Genomic DNA, 22,043 nt, shown 5'->3' with positions numbered 1-22,043 from the left:
TTGGAAGTCAGAGGGTCTGTGACCCTCTGAAATGGTATGCAGCGTTTTGTACGTAAATGCAAGTGTGTGGTTGCACAAACACCCACATGGGGGGGCCTGATGGAAGAGGAGACGTCCACTGCTTTCACCGAATTCTCACAGGATCCATGAGACCACTCCATTTAGTTAGAAATGTGGGTCTGGACCTCACGTGGATGATGAGTGAATGGGGGCTGTAGATGTGGAAGCCATCAGCATAAAAGAGTTAAGAGAAAACTACAACAGGCAACCAAATCATCAATTTTTCAAAGAGCATACTGTATACAGAAAGAAAAAAGATAGCTAAGTGCCAAGCCGTATAAAGCAGGGGTGCCAAAAAAAATGTATACATATGACTAGTATTCATCTTTTGTTATCAGTATGTATCAAGTATTACAGTTTTGATACAGTTTTTTCCTTTCTTAAAATGTGTATATATATTTTTTTGGCACCCTCTTTATACACAAAGAGGTACAGAAAAGGATAGAAAAGGAGAATTTGCAAAAAGAAGACACTAGAGTATCAAAAGGAAGAAAGAATGGTAGAAGTGGACTAAGAGAAGAAATTTAAACTAGAAGTCAGTCACTAACGGAAGCAGCACGTCCAGTAGATTTGTGGATATACAAAGCAAATGTCATGAGATTAAAAGGGAAATGGGTGAAGAGTAAAGAGAAGGAATAGAGATGAGATTAATATTGAGAGAGAAAGAAACTGGTGTGGAAGATTTATCTAAATGAAAACAATAATCCCTGCATGACTGTGGACAGAAAATAATTTAAAAATTCATATCAATTTTTTAGAATTTTAGATTTCACTGTTCAAAATGACTGAGTTAAAGTCTTCAACTAAACAAGTAAGTAATATAAACAACATCTCTAATTTTCAAACCCTTCAGTTTTCTACTTTGACACAAACAGAAAACCCTGAAGTCCAGATGAGCACAGCTAGGTTCAAGCATGGGAGGGTAGGCTGCGCCCCCTGCAACTGAAGACTGAAAACAGCGACTGGACTTGGAGCTGAGCTGCGCCCTCCACAACTAGACTGAAGGACAACAATTTGGTGCTGATGGGCCCTGGAGAAACACACTGTTCCCCAATAAAATTTTAAAAAACCTCTCAATATGGATCTGAAATTATTATATTCTCAAAGCTTTCCTTATTTCTACAGAAACTTAATTTTAGTTATAAAATCTGTGAATTACAGCATCCCTCAAGAGTTAGATTTTCACCAAATTTGGAGGCTATTTCAGGAGTGATCTAACTGAATATACAGGCTGTGGGAGGGGAAAAAATTGGGGCAGATCCTGGAGGGCCTTCCTCAAGAGCTAAGTGCGTAGTTCTACACCACAGATCCACCACGAGAAATCCCTTTGACTGTCAGGGGAACATGACACATGTATTAAGACAACACAGAGAATGCGAAGAATGTTTCAAATGTAAGATCCAAATCAAAGGTCACAAGAAAATACTAGTAGCTTGTCATGGAGCACATGCTGCTCAATTAGAAAAATCCATCTATACAACAGTTATCAAGTATGGAGAACAAAACAGGGGTGACCCACTGGCAATAGCTCTAAAACATCTCTAAAATGTTTTCATTTGTTTTAAAATGGGACACCTGGTATGACTAGCTCAATTTTAGTTACCAAATGTACCTGAAGTTTAAAAAACTATTTTGTTACAAAGTAGCTGGCAATTCAGAGACTCTGCTAATTCACAAAAACTACCCACCCCTACATGAGGCTGTATTATAATTTCAAATATGTTTCTAAACTGCACTGAAACAATGATGTTATTGATTGCATTCAACCAGCAGCTTGGTCATAAACAGAATGATTTTGTATTCCATTACTAAACCCAATAGTAGTATCTCAAGATCGGTGCCTTATACAAACGGCCAACACTGTTTCAATTTTCTAGTTAAGTCATGTGAAAGCCATAATGATCACAGATTAATTTATAACTATTATAAAAATAAGACTCCTGGAGGTATAAAGACATTTTGTACGCTGTTAAGTATAGTTACACTATTTTAAACTTACATGAGAATGATTTTTACCAAAAAAATAGCTAAGAAATTTTATAACATGTTTTGTCCAGCATAACAAGATTTTGCTCACTTATTAATGGTGATGCCAAAAGATAATAATATAATAATAGTCCTGACTTTCAAATGGTTGACGAGACAGAATCTGCTTTCAGTATTAGGATGTTCATAGTTTCTGCAGGAGAATGAAAGCGTACAAACAATAACCTGTAAATGTACCTTCGTTGAATTTCCAATTCTTCTTGTGATGGGCCATTTTGAACTTGGGCAGGTAGCTGTGAATTTTGTCTAGGCAATGTTGGCCCTAAAAGGGGAAGAAAACAGTATAGGTGAAGATTATCTTGATATTTAGCTGGGTAGAGAGAAAATCATGAGACTAACATAAAACCATCACATATTTACAAATGTATCTTCTTTTTGGTTAGCAAAATAAAATATAAGCTTTACGTAACACAGAGCAAATGAAAGACTGCAATGTAATACCGTCACCACCTCCAAAGGCTTACTTCAAACAAATGGAAAACATCAACAATAAAGGAAAAATAAATATTTATATATGAAAAGCTTGAGTAAAACAAGTGTTCGATGAGCACCTGGAGAGACACCTAAGCTTGACATTTTCTAAGACAATGAAACATTCTCTTTGGGGTATTTATTCATGAAGTGGAGAGGGCGAACTCAAATGAAAAATCAGAATTCAAAAACTCACCTAAATAGAACACTGGAAATGAAAAACAGGAGAGAGAGAGCATGAGAACCTTATTACTAGACCGATGTATGCTAATGCATTTATCAAATTTGCCCCTTAAATTTAAGCTGCCATTCTTATTTCATGGCCTGGCATTTCCAGCACTGGTGAAAACAAACATTTGCTAAACTTCCATATATAATTACCCTACTTAGCTGAATTTTTAATGTCACGGAGGTAATCTTAACTTTTCATTTGGGGTAAAAACAAAAACAGACACACACAAAAAAACTTGCATTCAAACCAACATAGTTCTGTCACGAGAAACTAATGATCGTCCATTCCCACACATCACATACAAGGTAGAGCCATTTTCAGCATCTTATAAAGAATGCCACTAAATTATGGGACATTTAATGTCACTGGATATAAAAATTAAGTGTGTCACAAAATGAGATAAATAAATACTGGACCTAACATACAATGCCTAGCGTTACAATAGAACAGTCTTAAAATTTAAACCAGTAAATAAGAGAATAAAGAAATAGTTGTTATCTTCCACTCTTAGAGAAAAAGATATGAGTAAGGATACGCTATACGTATTTGTGAATTCTGGTGTGCCAGCAAATGTCCCTAGCAGATATTTTAAAAGTGTTTTGTAGACTACTAGTATAAAAAAGTTAATAAATACTTGTAAAGCAAAGTCTTGTAATCTATGCATTAAAAGCACAAAGTATTTCATGCTAGTAGAGCAGGCTTCACAACTAGAAGGATATGGTTCATTAGAATGTAGTACAGTACTGGGTACACCCCAAGTGCAGAAAAACAAGTAATTTGAGCTGAACTTACCTACTAATTTCTTTCCTCATCTCTTTATACATATTTTTACATTAATCATTTAATTTGTCATCTAAAGACAAATTAGATGACAACTGCAGTGATAGATTTCATTAAATTTCCTAAGAGTCGGCTATTTTGAGAACCACATAAAGGAAACATAAAAATTTATTAATCCCACATAATCAGTAACAAAAAAAATTTTTTAACTTTAAATACACACTTAAATGTCTGCATTAATGAAAATATATAACTTGTCTAGTGAACAGACTGGAATTCTTTCTCTTTTGAAAATTAACATAGTGATGTAAAAATATTATCATTTTAAGCCATAGATGAGTATTTAATACTTTGCAGGGAAAAGATGTCTCGTCTCTGTTGGCAGAAGGGGTACATACAGGGTGGGAGGGTAAATTTGAGGAAATATAAATTATTGGGGGCAAATATTTTATATATCCAAAAATATTAAATGTGAGCATTTAGCATAGGCAACTCACAAGACCATTTTGGTTTAACTATTTAATATTAATAGATTCAATTCACCAATTAAAATCCATTGATATAAGTTTTAACACAAATATATAAATTCAAGAAAAAGATGTCAAAATTTTAACTCAATGCTACTGATTTTATTAGACAGTTGTGTTTTTTTAACTAGCAAAAGTTGATATAACTCACAAAAAAATCTAAATGAGAAAAAAATTATATTTTAACAATTTACAGAAACTATTTTGGATTTTCTTAAGTTAAAAGCTTACTCAGCAAACTTGGTTTAAAACTGTGGGTAATATTTTCTGGGTGACATCACTAATTATAAAGATAATTTACTAGTTTATTCATGCACCTGAGAAGTAAAGAGACATTTCAAGGAAGATCCTTTTAAAATGGGGGAGATTTTGATGCAAGAGCAACTCTTAAAATTATTTTCTACATGGTTCTTTGTGATAATGTGCTATTTGTCTTTCCTTAGACATTTTTTAAACAGGGAACAGGAGAGGAGAAGCCTTCCCCTCGGCATTTTCTCACATCTATATTTAATCTGGTTGCTTTGCTTGTTTCTTCTTCATAACATCGTCAAGTCACAATAATGAGCACACTGAAATTCATGTGCATTTAAAATATAATATAAGTATACTGTAAGCACTCATTAAAAGAGTTCTAGATCAATTATGAATTTCAGGTACACGATTACATTTTTCCTTCTTGTCAAACATCCTGCTGGGTTATACACTTGGTAAATCATACCAAAGGCACTACACACACAATAGGAAGCAGCAACGAAGATCAGGCAAAGCTGCCAGCTGCCACCAAATTTTTCTGGACTCTTAACGCTTACTTCACATAGGTCATATTCCTAAATAAGTATCTGTGTTCTCAAAGAACGCAAAAAAAGGTCCTTCCCATACCAATGGGCAAATGATAATATTTTATGAGCATCATGTGGTGGTTAGCAGTTCTCTTTTGGAAAAAAAGAGAAGAAACAAGTGAACTTGCTTTGCTTTTACTATTTTATCATAAAGAACAATAGCTATTTGAGGGCTAGTTTGGTTAGTTTTCTCTGTTTTCTTTCCACAGGCAAAGACAATGGTTGATCTTAAATTTGTCCTGGCCAGAATTCATATAGCATAGTATGTGACATACAGTTTCTAATAAAGAAAATGTGTCCATGTCAATGACATGGTATCCTGTAAATGATGGAAATCAGAATAGACTATCTCTCTGAACCAGGAATGGATAGCAATTCAGTCTTGACTTTAATATTGAGCTTTGGCTAAAGCACATTTCACTTACTGTAACATTCCCATTTTCACAAATATAGCCACAGACTATTTAAAAGCACAGCACCAAAAGACAAATAGGTGTTATTATACACAATACAATCAAGTTTAAACTTAGCAATGTGGTTTATTGTTTGTACAACTCAAGGTAATAATGGGGGGAAATCTGCTTTTTAACACATAATTATACAACTTAAAAAAATTTACTTTTATTAAGGCCAAATCAACCCTTGCTCTGAAACTGGATAAACTGTATCGATTATTCTGCACGTGAAACTCAACATATTAAGTAGCAAGTACTGAACATCAAATAGGTTTTCAAAATGAACTAGAGTCCTAATGACATGACTAGGAACAACCAGTCATGCCTAAGTCAAAAGAGGGCCTAGAAGAACCCCCAGGAGGACGCAGAAAAATCAGAATTAAAAGTTACTGATGAAACATTTAATCTGCAATGATCTGGGAATCTGGGAGGGAGAGGGGGTTTATAAAAAGCCAAACAATAGGCTCATTGCCGTAAGTGCGTCACCTGGAGCAATCTTAAAACTGTCCCAAGAAATACACTAGAATTTTCATTTTTGCAAATTTACAACACATGCTCCTTTGCCTAACACAACAAGTACATAAATTTTAGAATTATTTTCTTTATAGGTAAAGAAACAGTATCGGTAATTCTGAAGAATCACATCAAAAACTCTGATTCACATGGATAAAGTACATACACATACTCTGTTTATATAAACAGAGCTGAATTGTTTATATAAAAATTTTAGCAGTGTATCATTTTATAATTTTATCTCTCACTGAAAATCTGGCCAGTCAAGGTATACAGGAGTCCACAAAGGTATATGTATGAGTCAAAACAGAAAGGAAGGAAGGAAGGAAGGAAGGAGGGAGGGAGGGAGGGAGGGAGGGAGGGAGGGAGGGAGGGAGGGAGGGAAAGAAAAGAAAAGAAAAGAAAAGAAAAGAAAAGAAAAGAAAAGAAAAGAAAAGAAAAGAAAAGAAAAGAAAAGAAAAGAAAAGAAAAGAAAAGAAAAGAAAAGAAAAAAGCTTTTAAAAGTCACTTTCTGAACTTGGGTTTTGAAAACAAAGTTTTAGAATCAAATGAGCATAAGAAGAAGACAAACAAGGATGTGCACACACACACACATATACCCTTGTGAGAGGATAAGGGATATGCATGTATATGAGTAATCGCAATCGGGGGTGGCTAAGTGACATACCTGGTTTGTTCATGCAAACAATAAATATACGTGTGTATATGAGAATGACAGTGAAAGAAAACACTTTATAAGCCTAAATTCACTTCTAAGCCACAGCTATCTAAACTACTGAACAAAGGAGGCTTTTGATCAGAAGAGAAAGCTGTCAAAGCTAACATCTGCCTGGCAACGTGTACACCTAAAAATTAATTCAAGTTAAGCAAAAGCTCCCTTCCAATAAGACACAGATGGGTATGATTTTGTTCTTCTCTTAAATTCCAAATTAAAAGACTGCTCTCAAAACAGTTAAAAACAAAAATGAACAAACAAAAAACCTCTTTTTGTCGTGTTGGAAGAAGTGAACAAGAATTCGTTTTTAGGATCCTAATTCTAATGAAATCCTCACTGGGAAGCCAACTCAAAAGCTGACTAAATCCCCTACATGCATCACAACAAATATCACAACATAAAACAGTCGCTTGCTATCTATCCCAAATACCACAAACCAGACTAAGGGCCTAAGGAAACAAAAGTTATGGAGATGTGCAAGTATTATGTACCACAGCTTGAAAAAGGAATGTAAACATAATATTGCTTACCACAGAAAATACATCGCAAATTAGTGTTGTCCTGCGTGGCAGTAAGCTTGCTCTGGGCTGCAACAGACACCTTGGTGTTAGAAGCTTCAAAGGACAATGGGGCCATCTGAAGAACTTCACATATACTAAAAGGTGCTTTGAAAGGGTCAAAATGGATTTATACAGACTTCCTATCTAGATTCTCATATTGGAAGCGCTGTAATTTAATAAAAACGCATCTTCTTTACCATTAGCGTTAAAAAAATCTTATGTATAATTTATTTGTGGAAAAACCCTATAATAAGCCACAGACCCAAGGATGCCCTTATAGCTAGCTTACTTATTTCCTGAGTTATACAATCAGAGAGTGCAATCAATTTACATTTTACAATTATATTTGTAAAAGTAAATGAAGTGAGGTACAGGAGGTCAAGATCTACAGCCATTTATTTCGAGTTCATTTCATATCTACCCTTTAGTACTGCTCATTTAGGAGAATTTGCTGCTGAAAAAAAAATTGAGGGGAAATGTTTGAGATTAATGTAACGCGGATAAACTCATCTCTACTAGTTGAAAAAGACCAAAGCCATTTTAAACAGCCTACAGCACTGAAAGTGTTTTGCATTTATTGGTGTAAAACACGAGTATCTTCATGTGCTTTGCACTTTGAAAAACATCAAAACTATTTTTTACCAAGCCACATTTTATTGTTTTTTTCCTCAACATGTATATACGTACACATATTTGACAAATTATCTATTAAAATGTGTGGCCACATCAAATAGCCATTCAATATTTAGGCTATCTACATTAAAATTTATTTAAGCATTAATGAAGTAAATTCTCTTTAAGACACAAAACTCAACGAAAAGGTAATCATTTATGAAAAGAGAAAGGGCTTATGTAAAACCAAGGTGACACTCAAAATTGGGGTGGAAAAAAATTATATATATATATATATATATATTTTTAGTACTACATTAGTGATATTCAAAACTTTACATGAATAATTTTCTATAAAATCCTAAAGAAGTTCTTTCAGCATGGGAAAGATTTTCTTTCTCCATTAGTATTAAACAGAAACAATGAACAGTTAAATATATATTTACTTAAGGAAGACTACACAAAGGCAAACAGGACAGTAATTTAGATTTCCCCTAAAACTGTCTTCTTTAAATAGTACAATTTATGCGAACTAAAAAAGTTTGCATAGAATCAGAACCAAACCAATTTGTAGTTAAAGAATGACACATCTGAAAATGGTAAGAAATCTGAAATAATCAAGACAATTTTTTATTACATTTAGAAATTAGATTTAATATAATCCAATAAAGTATAAATCTCATTTTGAAAATATTATATTCAGCATATATTTCCAAACACAAACACAGTAAGATTGATAAATGTCACCTTCGCTAAGTACTTCCAACCACCCCATCCATTATTAAAGCCGCATGCACAATATCTACAGTGATAACATAAAAAAGACCACGGGCATACATATAAAATGTCTACCAAGCGAATTAGATCATTCCAAAGAAGATAAACAAGTTAGAAAATTTTCAACAATTATATTTTAAGATTAAACTTGAAAAACTCTGTCTTACCAATGTTTTTCAATGTCTTATTAAATAAACATGCCTACTCTTCAAGTTTTAACCTTCAGTTCCTTTAACTCATATTTAAAGGGGTGAAGGGGAGAAGGCAAATATAAAAACTTACAAGAAAAACCTGAGAAATTATCTCTTCTCTGACAGCAAAGAAACTGCCACGGTCCATGACCAATCATTTTGGCAAAAAGTCATCTGACAATTGTCAGAATGCAGGTAAACCATTGTTACTGCATAAGACAAAATATTTTCAACTCAAGACTCCCAATCTTGTCACAGTTTAAACTATTATTCACCATTATTGCACTTGATCTTTAAGCATCTTCTTTCTACTGACTTACTTCTTACCATTGCACAAAATACTGATCTAAATTCTGATACGGTTGCTTGAATTCTACTGCAGTTTGCATTTCCCCAGGATACTAAATTATTCATTCCATCATAAGCTTATTGCTAACAGCACTTCCTGCTCAGTATTGATGCTATTAACCCCCCCCCTTTTTTTTTTTCACTCAGTCAGGGGAGGAGGGCGGAACGTGGAAAAGAACATTCCTTGTCCAGATTGAGTACACTCAGCATTATGGTGATTACAGCATAATTCACTTTAGGATCCTACTAGCATCGATATTCCACATATCTTATATTTTACTGATGAAAGGACCTTTCTCTTTAAGTTAGCCATATTAAAGTAGGTTTAGGGCTGAGAGAAATTAGGATGGGCCCTAAAGAAAAGCATGAATTGAAGAAGTTCGTGTATCAAAAAAGGTAAAATTTAACACCAGTATTAGACTTATGGAGAAGAAAAATGGCCACCTCTATCAGCTACTCTGACCTGAAAATAGCCTTGTCATGATGGTTCATTTATTTCTCATGTGGTTGTTAAAACTGCTCTTCTTTAGGCGTCCCCCTGCCTTTTAACATCCTTTTCCATTAGGTATTTTGTATGAGCAGAGAAATACAGAAACCTTGAGTTTAGTATATTAGTAGCAGAAAATGACAGGCTGTTTAGATTTGGTTGGCATTAATCTATTTTATTGCTATATACATATAATTACCATAGTAGACCCTTAGCACTCATGTTTTTAACATTAGAGGTCTCCACTATTAGCAGTTAATCCCACGGCAATTTGTAATGGGGACGGTGCCCATCTCAGCATTTTTTCTGAGGATTAAATGAGATAATATTTGCTCAAAGCTGGTTTTAATTTGATTTGCACCACATCAGCATGCAAATTAGCAATGTTCACACTTTTGACCATCAATAAGGTCCCCAGGTATCACCCTCACGATGGCAAAGTTCTACTATACACATTTTTGAAAGGAAATGCAAGCAAATGTGTCTTTGTTTGTTCTCGGGTATCTAGAGCAGACAGGAGGAAGATACTGCAGTCGTATGGTTGCCCGCATTCAAAAAAACAGGTTCTAGGGAATGTAAATTGGTACAGCCACTGTGGAAAATAGTATGGAGGTTTCTCAAAAAATTAGAGATAGAACTGCCACCTGATCCAGCAATCCCACTTCTGGGATGTCCAAAGGAAATGAAAGCAGGGTATCGAAGAAGTGTCTGTACCCCCATGTTCACTGCAACATTCTTCACAATAATCAAGATACGGAAACAACCTAAGTGTCTGTCAACAGATGAATGGATAAAGAAGATGCAGTGTGTACACACACACACACACACACACACTCAAAATATGGACTATTATTCAGTCTTAAGAAAGAAGGAAATCCTGCCATTTGCAACAACATAGATGGTCCCTGAGAGCACGATACTAACTGAAATAAACCAACAGAAAAAGACAAAGACTGCATGGTATGGCTTGTATGTGGAATCTAAAAAAGTCAAACTCAGAAACAGAAAGTAGAAAGTGGTGGCCAGAGACTGAGGGGGGGGCAGGGAAATAGAGAAGTTAGTAAAAAAGGTACAAACTTTGGATTTCATGTAAAACATGGTGACTACAGTTGATTTAACACTGCATCGTATAATTGAAATTTGCTAAGCGGGTAGATCTTAAATGTCCTCACCAAAAAAGAAAAGAAAAATTAAATATGTGAGGGGATAAATTCATTTTATAAGCAAATATGAAAATTTTCACTTTATAAGCAAATACGAAAATTTTCATTTTATAAGCAAATATGAAAATGACTGCTAATGGGTGATAAATTGCTGGTAATTATTAGGCTTGACTGGCAACAATCTCCGTATGCTTCTCACTCTGGCATCTGTTTTGTAAGCCATTTATTTTCAGTTGTGGGATAAACTGACTCTGCTTCCTGCGAAAGAAACTCAGAGTGAAGCAGAAGTTGAGGGGCCTATAATTTACCAACCCTGCTCTAGCCTAACTCTGCTAAAGGCAAGAGGAGCTCGTGTCCCACATTCATTTCTCGGCTTCTTCCTGAGCACAGATCAAGACCTGTCTATCAAATCACACCCCGCCCCCCACCTTGTTACTAAGGGCGTCATGAAGTACATGCTCAGAGAAAACACCACATCCAGGTAGAATGCCACTTTAACAAACATGAGAAGCTTATTCCTGGAATGCTAACTCTCTAACCAGTGCTGCTAACTATTCATTGCACGAACCAGAAATCTAGGACCCTCTTCCCCACTTCCTTCTGTTTCATTACCACTGTTTAACCAATTTCCAAGTCCTATTAATGCAACCTCCTCGTTTCTCTCTCCAAACCCCATTGCCAGTGTTCATGACCTCTTGTTCAGACTAGTGGTTCTCAAAGTGGGATACGTATATCCCAGAACGCTCCACATCCATTGGCGTGGGAAACAGAATAGTAACACTTCTATTTCTGTTAAATATTTTTCTCATCCTTTTTACATTTCTATTCTTTGATGGTGTTTAATGTATATGCACATACATTATACATATATATATATATTAGTGCATATACATAAAGTGTGTATATAGTATATACAACATAGGTGTATATTAGGTGAGGTGGTAAATGCATTTTATTAGGGGATAAGCTCAAAAAGTAAGAGACCACCATCCTAGACTATTATAATAGCATCACCTAATCAAGCTGTCCATTTTTACCTTGGCACCTCTCCCCTTCCCCACAGTAGCCAGTGATACTTTCATAACTTAACCAGATCAGAGCATTGCCCTTAGTAAATAAAGTCTTTTCAACGGCTTCCCACTGCTCTTAACAGCAAAATCCAGTTCTCGCTCCTCATGATGTGACGACTGCTGATCTCATCCAATCCATACCCTGCTGCTCTCTGGGCTCCAGGTGCACTGGTCTTTCCGTTTTTCAAATGTGCTCTATTCTCCTCCTTCTGCAAGGCCTTTCTAGACACGCACATGCCTTCTGATCACTCTTCGCCTGCTCAGCTGGTATGCTTCCTTTTGCACTAATTAGAACTTTCTAGCAGTCAACACTCAATTGGAGTTACTATTAGCCCCCACAGAACTAAGATAATTATTTCTCCCTCCTTCACTAGGAATTCTTATTTCCTACTTCAAGCTTTTTGTTTGTTTCCTATTAGCCGCCTCAAGAAATTTGAAAAGATAATAAGCATAAATATAAAATTAAATAATATCAATTTTTCTAAAAAATATGAAGAATCAGTCTGAAGACTTCAGAAAAGAGTTTTAGTACAATATTAAAATTAGGCAAAGGGGTCCAAACTCGTAAGAGAAATAGAATTAAGAGACAAAAAAATATGAAGTTTCTAAGGTAATGCTCTTGGGTGTGGGGAAGAAAAATGAAGGCTGGGAAATTCTGGGCAAAAAAGCAGCCTGGGAACTAAGAAAATAAACTTCAGAGAGTTCACAAGTTGGTCAAGCATTCATCTCTATTTTTATTTCATTTCACATAGAAAACAATTACACAATTCTGCTTTACACAATGTACGACACTTTAAAATGTTTAATGTTTTCAAACTAAAGAATCTGAGAAAGATTTGCTTTTAATCTCTTTGTTTAGAAAAAAAAGTTAAGATTTAGTCATTACTTTCACTGTACACCATACTCACACAACTTCAAAACAAGAAAACCAATTGTTAAACAAGAATGTCAACTGTTGAAACTTAGAAAGCATACTCAGATACATGAATGTATGCTTTATATTAATGATTTAGTTTTCGAACTGTCATGCATGATACATGCTACCAACTGTATGAACCCTGAAAAAATTGGGCAAAGTAAAAGAAGCTGGTCACAAAAAAAGGCATATTGCACGATTACATGTCCAAGAACTGTCCAGAATAGGCAAATTTATAGAGACTGAAAGTAGATGAATGGCTGCCAGGAGCTGGAAGCTGCGGAGGAATTGGGAGTGGTGACCCAGGATGGCGGTGGTGATGACGGCTTAAGGGCACAGGGCTTCTTTTTGGTACGATGAAAATGTTCTAAAATTATTCTGGTGGTAACTGCACAACCCTGTGAATGTACTAAAAACACTGACTTGTACACTTTAAATGGGTAAAAAGCATTGTATGTGAAGAAAAACCCAATAAAGCTGTCAAGGGGGGAAAAAAGTGCTGTGCTGTGTTCTTCATTTCAGAATTGTTTACAACACAAAGTTGAATAATATCTCAATGCCTATCACTTTTCCATTATGGAAAATATTAAAGGTGATTACCTCTGGTGTGGTGGGGTTTCAGGTATTTTTACTTCTTTCCGTAAGCTTTTCTGTACTGCTTACAATTTTATATTAAGAACATGACTTTTTAATCAGAAAATAAAACGTATTCTCACTTGAAAAACAAGATGCTGTGCTGGAAATTAAGAGTTCTTGTCAAGTGGAGCTCTAAATGGCTCTAGTTTCTGATGAGAGAATTAGACGTGAAGAACGAAGGCAGTGCCTTCACGGTGTCTGGAAAGACTGCAGAGCGGGGACCCCAATAACCTTTCCAAGCACTAGAGCTGATCTGGGAAGGTATAGGGAAGTTCCTCCGCCATCAGGCTGTTTTCAGCAGGAATCAAAACCAAAGGCATTTCTTCGGTCACGAATCTGAACACACACCCACTCAGAATGGTTTGTCGAAAACCAGGGCTGTCCTCGTTAAGCCAGGACAGCTGTCTGCTTCTCCATGGGGACCCCAATGGCCTTCCCTTTCTCCTCTCTGCACAGTCATGATACTTTATCAGTGAGACCAAGAAGCAACTTCTGCGTAAAACAACAAACACCTACATGACAGAGATGTGCAAATTTACTTTTAGAAATTCAAAAATATATAAAATTTTATAATAAAATAGAAATAGTTTTTAAAAAGCACTTTTGTTGACTACGTTAAAAACCAAGTAAACTGGGCTTGTTTACCTCACATGGAGTTTATCAAATAGAATTACATATAAGTCAAGTTATTGGTATGAGCTGTCAGCAAGGACAGAAAAATAAGCTTGTTCTATAAACAAACAATCATTAACCTGAGTCTCTGAAATGTAATTACATCCTTAACAATAGGTGTATCTTTATTTTACTACTCTTTAAAGAATATATTGTCTCGTAATAAGTAGGCCACAATTTGGTATGCCATTCAAACATGGTGGGATATTGTTTAGATGAAACATCAGTATATTCAGACAAAGAAAATCAAAAGGGCCGTCAGCTATGTTGCCCAACTTATAAAAATCAAGGAAACTTTAAATTGGGATTGTCATGTTCCCACTCTTAAGACTCCATAAATGTTACTCAACAAAGTAACTTTTTTTTTTCCAGGAAAACTGTGCACAAAATACTTACTGCCATATTGTAAATGATATTTTTAGTATCTCAGTTCAATCTGTAGGCTTATTTTATTCTAGTGTCTTCATGAGACATTTTCCACATTCCATCTTAAGTCTTTTACTACTCACCCTCTAAAAATAAAAGATGTAAAAGCAGCAGCAATTCACCGTTATTTAAAAAACAAAACAAAACGAGGAGAAGAAAAAAGAAAACTTCATTATCAGCAAGAGCCCAGAAGGAAACACAGTATATTAGGTTGGTGCAAGAGGAATTGCTGTTTTTTGCAATTATTAACCTTTTAAACCGCAATTACTTTTGTAGCAACCTAATAAAACCCCAATACCAACTGGTAGAGCCTAACGTCTTTCCAATTTGTTGTGTGACTGCTGAATTATTACTTTATATCATCTATTTAGAGTCAGCTATCTGTCTCACTAGACTTCAAGGTGCTCAAAGCTAGTATCTGTGTCATAGTCACCTTCCTATTAATAGCCAGCAGGACAGTGTTTGGCATATAGTAGGAACTGAGCATTTTTTTTTAGCTATATTAGAGTTTTACAGAATTGATGTGACTTAGAACTCATTAAACGTATATTATGTGCTAGCTGTATTCAAAGTACCTTTACATATATCAATCCATCTAAATAATGCAAATGGAGAGAAAATAAATACGAGCATGGGTGAATCTGTATTATTATTTTGTAATAAAGGAGCAGGAGAAATATACGAGACCAGAAATATTTAAACAAAAGTTAGGAAAATTGTCTTGCTCAAAAAGCAATCTTTACGTGGATGGGTAAGTAGGGGGTCCCTACATAGCCAAATTCAGTAGACTATAAAGAAATAACCCAGAAAATCTATACCCGAAGTTTTTAATGGACTGTAAAGCTGGGACCCCACAAGCTTCCAGGAAAAAAAATGAACTCTTTAAAAAGCAAAAAAAGAGGCCTGGTCCACAGCCAATTCCCAGGGCGAAGAAATTCAGGTGAAGGCAAGTTCTTTCCCCGGCTTACCACCAAGAACCATTAGGAGAAGGCACAGGGCACAGAGCCATGTTAATGGGGGGAGGACTTTCCACTGGGGGGGGGGGTGTCTTTAGAAAGGCAATCTGGCTGTATCTCCCTAGCAACCATCTTCTGCCACACTTGTTTGGAAGCCGCTGCAGGGATCATACTCTCACTATTCGCAAGAAAACAAAATGCACAAGAAAAACGGGTGAAAAGTTTTAAATAACACTACTTCAAATTCCCATTTTAATGAAAAAAGGGTAAGTTTTCGCAGAGAAGTAATTGCGGGGCTAACTGACAATGCGGAAATATCACGGAGTCCTTCAAACCTAGCTCTTGTCTGGGATGGATCCTTAAAACTAAACATGTACTATCCAAACAGGTGAAAGTGCCTACGTCAGAGGGGAAAGAGATAACTCAAGCTGATTTACCCAAAGAATAGTATCCCTTTGGGGCAGTAAAACAGTTACTGGCTTCCTAAGAAAAAAATTCTAGACACTCAAATATCTGTTCATTTAAAGAATACTATAAATTACTATTATTGCATTAAATACACTTGAGAGCTGCTTATATATCATAATGTGGTCCAGTTTGTAAGATTGTATGCGACATTAAAAATATGTATGTCTTCTGGCCTTCAGCAGAGAGACACTTTGAACAATTGGATCTTTATGTGCAAAGAAAATCTGTTAGTGTCGCTGTATTAGCATTGTCACTAACTTTGGTTCTGCCAAACTTATTCTACAGTCCAGAAATGTGTTTCAAGTGTTTTGGGGAAAAGTACGTCCCATAGTGGTGAAAGAGGGAAGAGACGGTGCAAGGACCTGGATGCAAGGGAGAGTGTGTTTACTTAATACAGAGTCAAGAAGGGGCCGCTCGTGAGGGAACAAAGGGTCACGTGACGTTAAGGAACCTGTACTTGATTCTAAGAACAACATAAAGCCATCGCAAGACTGTCTGGTACACACAACAGTAGGAATGCACTCCACTCTGCCTCCTACTCCCAGAAGGCCGGTCCCAAGTATTATCTGCAGAAGAGACTAGCGACCCATTTCCTGGGAATCCAATGTCACTCATCTAGTCATTGTCTTCAAACGGGGGATGTACACTTCTAAGGCTTAAAGACAAATTTAAATCCACGGGGACCAGTGATTCTAAACCTGAATAAGCAATTTTGTCTGTAGTACAGTATGACCAGTAAAGCTCGGGACAGTATTTGCACAGGGAACTCCTTGATAAAAATGTGTTTCTTCCTACCTGACGGGCACTGTCACAGCCACACACCCCGGAGATTTTCCAGAAAACAGAAGTCATTTGTTTTCTAGCACGACTTTTCTCAGAAATGACAAAAGTCCACAGAAAGAGCAGGTCTATCTTCTAAAAATTTTACCTTTACCTGAGTAGTATGCTATTTTTGCTTATTTCACTTCCTAATTTCCACTCTGTGCCTTTGATGGTGCTTATTCTGCCGATGTTTCTGACCACGTCTTATAGTCTCTACACAATTAACAGACCCTTAAGGTCAACAATTTTGATGGACTCATTTCTGCTTCTCTCACAGCATGTAACATAGTACCTTATTAGGAGTACAAAGACTTCAGTCCACTGTGGCTTTTCTTTTAGATTATGAGACCATCTACCTCTTGGGCATTTTTTTAAGGATTTATGAAACAACGTCACAATACTCTTTACATATAAAACAACTGATTTCAAACATACCACTATTAAACACCATCTTCAAAAGTTTGCTTAGCAATTTCCTCTCTGGCCTCAACCACATAAAACAGGGATGCCTGTTCATTCAGAGGCCCTGCCCCAGGGTACGCATGCTCCTTGCTAAATACAAACACGGACACCACAACGGTCCACCATCACACTTACAGATGGATAAAAGCATGTCCAGAACCAAGCTGTCAATACTGTGGAGCAGGTTTGCCTGCCACTGTGTGTTGTGACTGGTCCCACCAGAGAGGAAGTGGTCCCTGTAGTTCATTTCTCATCATCGATGGACAACAAGACAGATTCTGCTGTATTAAAGCTTCTCCTCCCTGCCCCCTGCATCCGTCTTGCAAAATTTAGACTCACATCCAGCAAATGTTTCCCTCATTTACAGGCAACAAATATGATTAAAATTCGGGAATGCAAGCAAAGTAATTATATACAAATTACTACTCTCATGCAGGAAAACATGGAAGTAATCAGGGAGGACAGCCTCAGATCACTGCAGTACCGTTAATTACATTTCAAGCTTATTGTAAAACAAGCCGGAAGAGAACTGAAGTCGCCAGCGAGACCCGTGCCAGACAACACAGTGTAAGATGCCCCACTGCCAGCGATGCAGAGACAAGAGTGAGAGGCAGGCACAATAGTATCTGTCTGACAACAAACTTCAGGCTAAAATTACTTCCTATAAGATTTATCAGAAAAATCACATCTTTCTCTGTTAGTCATTTAATCATTTCCACTTTGGAGCAGGACAAGATATCATAAGTCCCACACTAGAAAACTAAAGCCATGCTCATGAAAAACGCAATATTAAACTCGAGTTATGGTCAAGCTAAAGCAGCTTTCCCAAACACTAGTGATCAGGAACTTAAAAATTATGGAAGTAAATATGTTTACATTTGTTTATTATAAATAATAACAAATACCCAAATGGGATATGCCTAGAATCAAATTAGTTATGTACGGCCCAGTATCCTCATCCTCTTCCCCTCCATCTCTGGGGACCATCTCCACCAGTGGCCAGATGACACGGCTCATTCTCCCCTTCCTGGCCTGTCCATTGCATCTCACTGACATGGTGGTGAAGGATAACTACACAACTAGATCTGGCACGAACGCCAGTTATGCCACTGTCTAGCTGTGGACCCTTAAGCCAGGCCAGTGACCGCCTCTAAGCCCCAATCTTGTCGCTAAAACAAAGATACTACCAATATTGCAGGGTTGTCACAAAGATTATCAGTAATATATGTGCCCAGGTAGGACCTGGCACACAGCCAGTACCCAATAAACAGATCACGATTCCTGCCTTGGAACCGCTTTAAGACTAAATGAGGACATGAGTAGAAGGCCTAGGACAATGCCGTGGCAAGTAGAGTGGCACTAAAAAAAAGTTTGTCGCATCCTCCTCTCTGTTCCTTTCCTCTCTATACTGTCATTTCAGGCCACATCTTTCTCACCAATGTCATCCCAACGCTGTCCCTACACTCATCTCCATATTTATAACCACACGCTCACCAATCCATTACATTTATTCCAAAGCACAAACCTGATCACATCAAACATTTACTTAGCACCCTGCACTGACTCTGTACCAGGCGTCCTAACAGGCGTACTCCTCAGGAAGTATGCACGGCCCTTCCCAACCTTTCCAGTCTTATGTCAGGATTTTCTTCCCCCCACCCCGCCCCCATATATATTCTCATGTCCAAGCCACTACATAGCCCATCCATCGTTTCCTAATTGCTCCATGCTCTCATGCCTCCAAGCCTTTCCAGAATGTTCTCTCACTCATGAGGCCGACTCATTCCTCAAAATAGAGCTCAGGCATCATCTTCTCTTCAGAAATGTGCTTGAGCCTGGAAGTTTCTTTGGTATTCCAAAGGCCTTTCTGCACACTTCACTCACGAAAGTTCGCAAACTGTGTTCTAATTTTGCCGACCTTGCAGCTCCAGCCCAACTGTGAACTCCCAGAAGGCAAGGAACAGACCTTATCATGTTAATATTATTCCTAGCGCCTGGCATCACATCTATGCTCAAAACATGTGCAATTTTTTTTTTGCTATACCCTTAATATTGTGCTCATGAAAACTGGCAGACTAGAAAATAAAAGTGTCACTACAAACAAAGAATTTCTAGAAACTTTTTGAGATTTCTTTGAATCCAATTAATTTCAAAGCATCTCAAAAAGACGAAAAAATGCTGAGATAAAATTCATACAAATGCTCATAGTAGACGGTATATCAGGCCAAATTATCAGTACGAAAAAAATGAATGGAATCTCAATATTTATATTTATGTGTAAAATCTAAAGAAAATTTCAAACCTGAGGATGTCTTTGACTATGTTCCCATTTTCAATAGATATTAAAAAAATAAAATCTAGCAAAAACAGTCTTAGTTAATAGCAAAGTATTTCAAGGTTTTCCTCTTACAGAGGTATATTTAATATTGGTTGAGTAGAACAAAAACAGTAGAATAATCTTACTGGCTATGAATATGATTTTCCTTCTAAAAAATGAATTTAAAAAGTTATTTCCTGTTTTCAAATGACTTAAACCTTTTTCAAAATGAAAGAGATTGTGCAAATTTACCTCCACCAATCATTACAACGACTGACTTTATAGTTTATATAATCCGTAACTATCATCTGCAAAACTGCTACCCTGTTTCTCCAAAAATAAGACCTAGCCAGACCATCAGCTCTAATGCGTCTTTTGGAGCAAAAATTAATATAAGACTCAGAATGATATGATATGATATGATATGATATGATATGATATGATATGATATGATATGATATGATATGATATGACATGACATGACATAACATGACATGATCTAACATGATATTATACCCGGTATTATATTATATTATATTATATTATATTATATTATATTATATTATATTATATTATACCCGGTATTATATTATATTAAAATAAGACCGGGTCTTACATTAATTTTTGCTCCAAAAGACGCATTAGAGCTGGTGGTGTGGTTAGGTCTTATTTTCGGGGAAACATGGTATAAATGTACTTGGTAAGTAATACAGAATTCCAAAGTATCAGTCTGGGTAATGCATTTTGAATGTACTTGTTTAAAATCGAATCCATTTCCATTAAACAACAGAAAAAGGAAATAAACTGTAGCATTTGGTAGAAAAGAACACTGTTTCAACTCTTTTTCTAAAATGTTATAACATGTGATTTGTGTTTTATCCAAATATAACTCACTGTATTTAGCACCTCCTGTACTTTCGAGTATATTAGATAATTGCACACCAAGTTAAAAACAAAATAAAGGAAAACATTTCTGCCACCCACCTTTTTTCATAAGAAATGGAAATATTAAACACATACAGAGCACTTTGTATAAAGTTCAGCATGACAAGCCCCAAAGAAAGCTATTTTTTTCTTAATTTAAAAAATTTGTTTGAGGATTTAAAGAACTTGAAGGGCAAGGGAGGAAGGGAGAATTGTGTAATTATTGGTTTTAGTTAAAAAAAAGAAAAGATTAGTAATTTCCAAATCCTGCTCTGGAGAAGCAGCCTCAGTGGTGATGGGCTCCCACCTCCCACCCCCCTACTCCACTAAATAGAAAAGTTCCAATTTTTTTTTTGCCTGTTTGTGCACTGAATTTCTGAAAAAGATTTTGTTTGAACAAAGGTGTCCGTGACTTTAAAAAGTCTGAAAATCACTAAGAAGGATTAACCAATATCCAATGGATAATATTGACATTAACACCTAATAAAACAATAAACTGAAGTAGTCAATATGGAATAACAGTTTTAAGAACTGGTAAAATGTTAAGAAGTAGGAAAGCCTAGTTATCTGTGGTTGCTTTACTTTTATGAATAAAGGTTGCTTTACCTTTCTTTTGCTTCTGATCAAAGATTTATTGGGTATGTTTTTATTTAGGGAGGAGACACGTAGGTTAAGTTTTTACAACTTGGTTTTGGCAGAAGGACAATGGATGGTTTTAGCAAGGACCTGGCTCGGAACCCAAAGCAAACAGCTGTGGAAGGGGGAGACATGTCAAGATGAGAGCAGATATTACTGGGCATGTTTGTTTAGGTGGCTGGGAGGAGGCCCACAAAATAATCCTGGGGTGGGGGTACCTATCCTCCTTTGGTGGAGACTGACTGAAAAAATTACATCCTTTCCCAACAACACTTCTGATTCTTAGCATCTACTTCCTCCTGTGTCTCCACTTCCAAGCCAGTTTAATGCCATCAAAAATCAGAAATTAACATTTGCAGTAATTTATGAAAATAGTAATTTTCTACCCAAATCAGACTGTTAGAAAACGTCAACCTTTTTATATACTTTGTTTTTTCTGATGAAAAAGCTACAGAACCAAAAGCCTTTTTGCCAATGACTTTGGGCCATGACGCAAGGAGATGGAAGGCTAGGATGAATCTTCTCCACCTTCCTCGCTTCCCTCAGCCCATGGTATTAGGAGATTGTGACAGAGAAGAGAATAAAGTTTCAAAATCATGTAGGAACAATCTATTACATTTTTTTGCCTTTCCAAAATGCTTGCAAAGCTAGTGAGACGATGGGTGCTTTTTGCCATTTGCCAGACTTTCTATAATGTGGAAATCACTTTACAACAGAGAATATCATTGAGTCTCTCCAAATTAAGACTCATTAATTTCAAAAGATCAAGATCAGGAGAAAAAAATTAGCATCGGCATTTTGAAAGCCAACTGTATGACTACACAGTGATAAAAATAATCCTTACCGCTTGGTTAAAAAAAAAAATGATGACAAGATGAACAACAATAATTTTAACTACTTTAAATTAGTAACATTTAGTTCCTAACATCTTTTAGACACTCTTTTGAAGTTTAAGAAATTAA

General features: G+C 36.2%; 1 protein-coding gene across 11 annotated transcripts in view; it reads right to left on the bottom strand.

The window, feature by feature from the left end:
- Positions 1-22,043, bottom strand: part of ENAH (ENAH actin regulator) — a 110,279-nt gene that overhangs the window by 30,031 nt on the left and 58,205 nt on the right. For 6 of the 11 annotated variants that reach the window (XM_074316927.2, XM_019730921.3, XM_074316934.2 and 3 more), the window contains exon 4: positions 2,284-2,368. In XM_074316927.2, coding sequence (XP_074173028.2) covers positions 2,284-2,368 — 85 coding nt within the window. Of the gene's footprint in view, positions 1-2,283; positions 2,369-7,168; positions 7,226-8,869; positions 9,060-22,043 lie in introns of those variants that run through there. The other 5 variants (XM_074316929.2, XM_074316928.2, XM_074316930.2 and 2 more) reach the window with 2 other exon arrangements.

Source organism: Rhinolophus sinicus, chromosome 6 (assembly GCF_057876585.1).
Source record: "Rhinolophus sinicus isolate RSI-liver-muscle chromosome 6, RSI-T2T, whole genome shotgun sequence".
NCBI classification, from domain to species: domain Eukaryota; kingdom Metazoa; phylum Chordata; class Mammalia; order Chiroptera; family Rhinolophidae; genus Rhinolophus; species Rhinolophus sinicus.
This window is presented reverse-complemented; position numbering and strand designations above follow the sequence as displayed.